This window comes from Erigeron canadensis, chromosome 3 (genome assembly GCF_010389155.1).
Source record: "Erigeron canadensis isolate Cc75 chromosome 3, C_canadensis_v1, whole genome shotgun sequence".
In the NCBI taxonomy this organism is placed as follows: domain Eukaryota; kingdom Viridiplantae; phylum Streptophyta; class Magnoliopsida; order Asterales; family Asteraceae; genus Erigeron; species Erigeron canadensis.
In genome coordinates, this window is record NC_057763.1 from 24,944,335 (window position 1) to 24,952,212 (window position 7,878).

The 7,878-nt window shown below is 34.3% G+C and overlaps 1 protein-coding gene across 1 annotated transcript; it reads left to right on the forward strand.

The window, feature by feature from the left end:
- The first annotated feature begins 3,770 nt into the window (after positions 1 to 3,770).
- LOC122593962 lies at positions 3,771 to 5,080 on the forward strand. Its single transcript, XM_043766438.1, has 2 exons — positions 3,771 to 3,968; positions 4,475 to 5,080. Exons 1-2 carry the CDS (start codon positions 3,816 to 3,818, stop codon positions 4,967 to 4,969), a joined length of 648 nt encoding a protein of 215 aa, XP_043622373.1. The 5' UTR covers positions 3,771 to 3,815; the 3' UTR covers positions 4,970 to 5,080.
- The last annotated feature ends 2,798 nt before the right edge of the window (positions 5,081 to 7,878 follow it).

A 7,878-nucleotide genomic window follows, 5' to 3' on the forward strand; every position in this document is an offset into this window, starting at 1 on the left:
TTCCATTGAATTCTGTCAACTAAACATATAACATATTTTAAAACCTTCATATTCCAATTTTTACATATTCCAATTCCTTTGACAAATTTCAATTTTTTAAAAAATATTCTGTGAACCAAACTGTCCCTAAGAGTACTCACAGTGCCCTTCACTTATCCTTCAAGCACCAGTCCTTGTCAGTACTACATCACCTCAACATCAGCCCAAGGACTAACCAAAGGCTAATCCCCCAAAACACCCACAATGTCATGATTAGTTTAGAACCAACCATCTATTTAGTATTAAACATTTTAAAATACAATATATATACATACATACATACATATATATATATATAATTCTAATAGTATTAACAATAACAATAATAAAAAAACATTTCATTAATGAAAATAAAACATAATACATTACTAAAATAAAAAAATAAAAAATGAGTATATAGAAAATATACTTATTCTAATGTGGCTTATAAATTAGGGATTATAGCACCTGAATGTAATCACCTATGACCAAATGGTTATGTAATGTAACCACCTACTAGTGTGGCTATGTATTGTAAGATCCTTCAATATTCGGGTTATGTTATGTAACGCGTTACCAGTAGTAAAGGTAACCGGTCACCCCCACCGTTGACCCGCGTTGACTTCGACACGTGTCGCGGCTGACTCTTGATATTATATTTAAAAACCTAAAAAGAGTATATATTCATCATTTATATATACTAAACCTAAAAAATTTCCAGCCACCACCAAAAATTGGGTTTTTACCCATGATTTCGCCCAAAGTACTATCCATTTCATCAATCTGTGATTTTTTCAGCAAACCTAGACCAATCCCACCCAAAATCGCCCCTTCCCCATCATATTTTTGACTGGAATTTGGCCCAGAAGTGGCCGGAATTGGACTTGGGGCGGTTGAGACAGAATTAGGGTTTATGCCCAAATTTTCGAACAAAACACCCCCAAAATCATTGGCCCTCGTTTTTTTCACATGAATCAGCATTTACCCCACCCTTAATCGCCCCCTCCCCTACCTTCAATTGATCCGAATTCGAATGAACAGTTTCCGGAATAGGTGGTGGCTGAACGGTGGTGTTGATGTTTTGTGGCGGCTGTAAAGAAGAAAAACCCTCCAAAATTGAATCCGAATTTGATGATGATGATCTCAGAGTATTTAGATTAAAGATAAGATCGATTATATCTTTCACCCTCCAAACCATCAACCTCTATCTCTATATTTTTCGATTTTTAATTTCCAGATTTTTTGCGAGGTTTAGGCATGATATATTACATGGATTTGAAAATAAATTAACAAGGAATAAAATGGGAATCGAAATGGATCAAAATCCGGCAAAAACTGGCCTAAAAGTGGCCTGCAGGTTATGTGTGTGTAAATCTCCCTTTTTTTGGTTTGTCGGTAATTTAGCAAATGACTTAACCTATATATATTTAAGATACACATGGCATGCATGTGACCTAACCAGTCATTTCAACTGGTGTTATCCGGTACGTTACATAACATAACCTTAATATTGAAGGATCTTACATTACATAGCCACACTAATAGGTGGTTACATCACATAACCATTTGGTCATATGTGATTACACTCAGATGTCATAATCCCTTTAAATTGTATATAATTATAGGGTGGAAATTAAAAATTAAAAATAATAACAAATATAAATATAAATATATTTATATTGCTGGAAAACATGTGCCTTTTTTGTTCATAGCCATCTTTTTCGTTTTTCTTGTTCACGAGCGCCACCACATACATCTCGCCAGAAAACATGGCTATTCCTTTCTCTTTCACAACCACCACCACACACAGATATATATATATATATACATAACACATATATACATACAATATACATATATATAAAATACCTAAAAAAGTTAACAAGAAGAAATACGAGAACGAGCTCCAACCTTGTGGGGACAAACGAGCGGAGAAACGTGGACGGACGAGTCACAACTAGCGGTGTGCACTCGTCCTTGATCGGAGGACGGGTGAGGGATGGACCGAAAATGAAGGTATTGTGAGTGTTCTAAATGATACTGTATCTTTGACTTATCAAAGCCCTCGCAATTGTAGCACTTTATCTTTGACTTATCAAAGCCAAGCTTGGAACCCACGACCTTTCGCCATGTTCTTGATAAGAACCGTTTAGCTCGAAGAGTCCGCATAGCCATTTTCTTTTAAGTCTAAAGGATCAATCTGCTCATAGTCTTCATCTATAAGACTAGGGTTTTGAACCTTTCCTTGGATAAACTGTTCATATGATGTCACAAATGACGCAAGAACGGATAAGTGACTTTCCGCACATTCGACACTTATAGGCACGGTGGAACTAGCACTGGTGGTAGGATATTCACGATTGCCTGAATTGTTGCTCTGACTCGAAACAAGACATATGTTCCCTTCAGAGTCAAACGAGATCCTTTGTAAGTCAACATCTTCACTTAGGAATGCCTTAGTGCTTCCTTCTGGGGAACCTGGACTTACATTGATCGTAGGCCTACCTTAATAAAGCTCGGGAATCTGAGCATTATTATATCCTGTTTCCCCCCGTTTTAGTTTCATTTCTTATCCCCTAAACTTAGCAACTATCTGAGTTAAAGACATGCCGCCGAAATCTGCTTTCTCTTGCAAAGTGGTAATATAATGATTCCACTTTTCTGGCAAAGAGCTCAAAAATTTCTCGACCTTCTCTTCCTCAGAGTACGTAACCACTACCACACACATATATATATATATATATATATGCATACATAACACATATATACATACAATATACACATATATAAAAACCTAAAAAAGTTAACAAGTAGAAATACGAGAACGAGCTTCGTCCCTGTGGGGAAAAACGAACGGAGAAACGTGGACGGACGAGTCACAACTAGCGGTGTGCACCCGTCTTTGATCGGAGGACGGGTGAGGGATAAACTGAAAATGAAGGTATTGTGAGTGCTCCAAATGATACTGTATTATAATAGAATAGCTTATGAATAGTGTCACTTCCATTATAAAGTGGTCGGCTGGCCGCATGCCACCTGAATTTTATTTTATTTTTTGATGAAGTCCGCTTAACCTTTCTAGTTAGATTTATTTAAAATCTTGATGGTGTATTTTAATGAAATAACTATATATATCTTTGATACATCAAAAGTTTGTTAATTATTGGAAAATGAAAGGAGAAAGAAAATGATATGAAAATGTTAATTATTATTCCCTTTGTCTCATATTTAAATGTTCAATGTGACTTGTCAAGTATTCTGCTTTCGACTTTGACCGTAAAAAATTTTGTTGGGTTATATAACACTTCATATAAAATATATAGACGGTTTAAATTTAAATTATATGTTTTTTTTATAAATTTCATCAACTATTATAAAACAAAACAAATGTATTTATGGTTGAAAGTTAAAAAAAAGCCATGATAAGTCAAAAAGAAAGGAGTATATTTTTGATATTTTCTAAACAAGATAAGATAAGGATATTTTGTTAAGTAAAAAAAGTTGTATCATCCACAAAATATAATGGTATGGTATTTGGTACGATCATCACGGATAAGATCGTTATAAAACAAATAATATTTTGATTTCAAAACACACGTAACCAGATTCACAATACTCCCAACAAAAACATTCCTTTTAAAGATAAGCTAGGGACCATTAATTAATGGATTAGGAAAGTCCTATATGTAAATTTCTCGTAGAAGGCTAGGGTGTTGCACCCTGGCTTTCTATATATATAGCATGATAGCTAAGTATACTATTACTGCTACTACAACACGTACAAAAGATTACTGAACATGAAGAGTCTCTGTAATATAATGGTGCTCTTTCTAGTTGTTATCACGAACACGGGCTTGCTTTCGTGTACTCACTCCAACAATGATCAAGAGATCTTGATGGTCGTTGACGACGATAATCCATCGACTCAACAGATGGAGCAGACGATTCAGGTTACTTAGATATTTTATTTATTACTTATTACTTACACATTTGTGTTTTGATTTAGGGTGTGTGTGATTAGCTAGTACTCCCTCGATCTCGCATCATATCTCTCTCTCTCTATATATATATATATAAAGTTACCACTAAATAGTATTAGAAATTGTCCACACTTTTAGCCAGCATGAACAGATTATAAAAGTTTGTTACGTTTTAAATTATGTAAAATTATACGAGTATTGTATTAGAATTTTTAGTGGTAGACTTTCATATATAATTTGTCACACCATTTTTATTCACATGAACTATTATTCGTAATGTGACAAATTAGATATGAAAGTTAACACCTGAAATTGTGGATTAATTAGTAAAACTTAGTATAGATAAATTTTTAAACAAATAAAAGCGTGATAAACTTTTATTATAATTTCTTCACGCTAACTAAACTGTGAATAGTTATAATATTATTTGTAATGAAAAAGAAATCTTTCTCATAAATATTATATATCTTGTGCAGGCCGAAAATCGTCTAGTTCAAACTGCAGGGCGATTCAAGTTGGAAGATGGGAAGTACTCATTGAAACGTTTGCGGATGAAAGGGAGAGAGAATACTTGCGTTGACATTGACCAGCCATGTGGGTTGTTTGACTATTGCTGCGATGGCTTACATTGTGACGGGACAATTGACGGAAGATGCCGGCAAGGCCGAGACGAGGATTGTGTTGGCCTTGACCAGCCATGTGGGGCGCTTGACCATTGCTGCAATGACTTACATTGTGACGGTTTTATTAAGGGTAGATGCAAAGCCGCGGATTACTGCATACCTATAGGGGATTCTTGCACCCCATCCCGCGTCCCATGTTGCGATGCTGGCATCTGTGACGGGCCTATCTTCGGAAAATGCAGAGCCATGGACTACTGCTTACCTACTGGGAGTTCATGCATGGGTTCACCTTTTCAATGTTGTTCTCGTGCTTGTGTTTTCTGGTTATCAAGCTATCATTGCTTGTGAAAGATATATATAATGTCCTTAAATAATTGTACGTACGTATAATAATAATGCATGCCTCCATGCAAGGACGTACAATGTGTCCTTTAAATAAAATAAAAGGTTTTAATTAAATGTCTATTTATTTAGATTATGAGGATTAAGGAGTCTTGCAAGTTGTCACTTGCCACCCCAAAGTGAGGGATTGGAGCCTGCCCAGTACGACTCAACCCCGTTTGTTAACTAATATATCGCTTTCTTTAAATTTCTAGGACCTATTGGTACCATATCTTTTAATTAACTTACCCAAGTCATGCATTAAATATTGCTTGTATAATATGCTGTATAATCCGTATAATCCGTACAATATGATAAGTTAATTAAAAAAAAAATTATACTAATATCATCTCCCTTTTATATATAATAGACTTAAGATATTTCAATAACATCTTTATTGATGTTTGCATCAATCGATCAATCTATATACAATTTTTATACTAATAGTTTAACAACATATAAAGAGGTATTTTTTTTCCCTTTCATGGATTCATTATTTAAGGGTTAAATAATTTGAGATTTATGTAACTTGTACACTTATTCTATTGTATATGTGAAAAAATAACTTTTATCCGGTCCATTGTATTTAATTAATTAACTTGCAAAATTGAACAAATAGTGTAAGCACCCGAGCTAAATGCTTATGTGGGGGTCAATCATTGTGTCATGTCCCAGATGTTATCAAAAAATGGCAACCGTTGATTCATGTTGAGTCAAGGATTCGCTGACCAAACTTGGTCGCTGACGTAGGGCGTCAGCGAGTCCAGAATATCTTCAGCGGGTGGTTCGCTTTCCAATTTTTTGGTCAAGGTGGGAAGATTTCAAACTAGAAGAAGATAAGAAGTCACATGGTGGTTCTTCCAACTGTATTTTACCTTGTATGGCAAAGGTACAGTTGGGACCAAAACAAGGGTTTTCTCTTTCATATCCGTTTTGATAAATAAGACAAAGGCTCATGCATGGAAGTACTTAGAGCTAATGAGACGTCGACAACCACCATTCTATCACAATTATTGTAAGGCTGTGTTGCCAGGGATGGCTACAGCTTGGGGGCAGCGGGGTCAACCGCCCCCATTTCATTTTTAGTATAATGTAATTTTTCAAAATTTAAATGGTATATTTGTAACTTTTTTGTTGTAAAAGTGAGAAAAAATAAGTAGGAAATAAATATAAATGTTATCTTCGTTGTCAACTTGTCATAAATTTATTATTTGGATGTCATTGAACATCAAACATTAATTTTAAGATAAATTTTTTTTTTAAGAAATTAAAAAAACTCGAGTTGTTTTCATTTTTAATAGAAAGAATGAAGTATAGTTTAAGAAAAATCTTTCATTGTTTGGGTATGTAAATGTGTAATACGTTACAGTGGAACTGTTTATAGAAAATGTATTTTCTTTCAACATATTATATATATATATATATATATATATATATATCGCAAACAATTAATTATAATTATCATAATGTAGAGAAAATATATATATATACATGCTAATTATATCCAAAGAAGTATATTTTTTTGAGTTTCTTGCATTATATGATTGAATATGTTTTCATATAATAAGACCTTGTTCGATACGTGTGGTCATTATTTATTAAAAATAAACTAGTATTTTTAAATATGAGTGTTAGACCTGGTGTAGATAACAAATTCTTTTGAGGGTCCATTTTCTATTTTCGAGCTAGGGCCTATTTTTTTTGTTTTTTCTTCATTTTCGGATACGATTGTTATAAGTATGACAAACAACTTTTAAATTTGCCCCCTCACACAAAATTTCCTGGCTCCGTCTCTCAGTATTACCCTAATTTCTTCTCTATATAAAGCAACACAGCCACACCGTTTACAGTGTGTTTGTCACCACAAAATGTGTGTCACTTTATTTCTTGTAATTGTTCAAGTTTTTTAGTGTGTCTAGACTTAGCAATTACTTAGTTCATTTGTATTCTTGTAAGTCAAGTGTAATATCAATCATGTACTCATCGTTTAATCAATGATACATATGGTTAGACTTGCTTAGATCCTTTGCATTTGAACTTGTTATTATTCTTGTTATTTACTTTCAGTTCTTTACTTTCTTGCCTAGTTAATTAAAATACAAGTTGTGCATTCGTGGACTGTCAATTCAATATTACATATAACGGAAGCAAACTTCTGAGGGCGATCATTTCATTGAACGGAGCTCCAAGATTTAGAGCGGTTGTGACAATAGTCACATTATACTCTCTCATTCTAGCTGCAAATGTGCCTGTACCTATACCAAAATCAAGCCCTATTCGTATCTCCCCTGGCTTAACACCTAAAGCGTCTTTAATCAAGAAATTGGTTGATAAAGATGTGTTTGTTACCCATTTAAGCTTTTCTTTCTCCATTTAAAAACAACTTATGCATTTAGAGTAACCCTTTTTTGGATTCTTGCTCATCAAGCACTCAAAGTTTCTACACAAATAGTTACTCCACCTCACGTTTCTCCCATCTGGTATCCTCCATAAAGATTCATTAATCTACTCCACCTCACGTTTCTCCCATCTGGTATCCTCCATAAAGATTCATTAATCTTGGGTAAGGCTTTTGGTAAAGTTTTGAAGCTCTAGTGAGACACCTTCTTCTTGGCAAAGGATCACACCCCTTAATCATAATCAACTTAATCAAATGGTACCAAACAAGCCAACTATGAACTCTGCAACCACTCTTGACACACCTTTTGTGGAGAACTTAACACCAAATATCACTCAGGAATCTGCCATGCATAGCAGAATGGATCAATTGCATAATCAACTTAATCAATTGATGCTCATGATGCAGAACACTACTCAAGGTGCTTCCATTTCCCATTTTGACATGATTTACTATTTTATTTCTACATGCATTTATC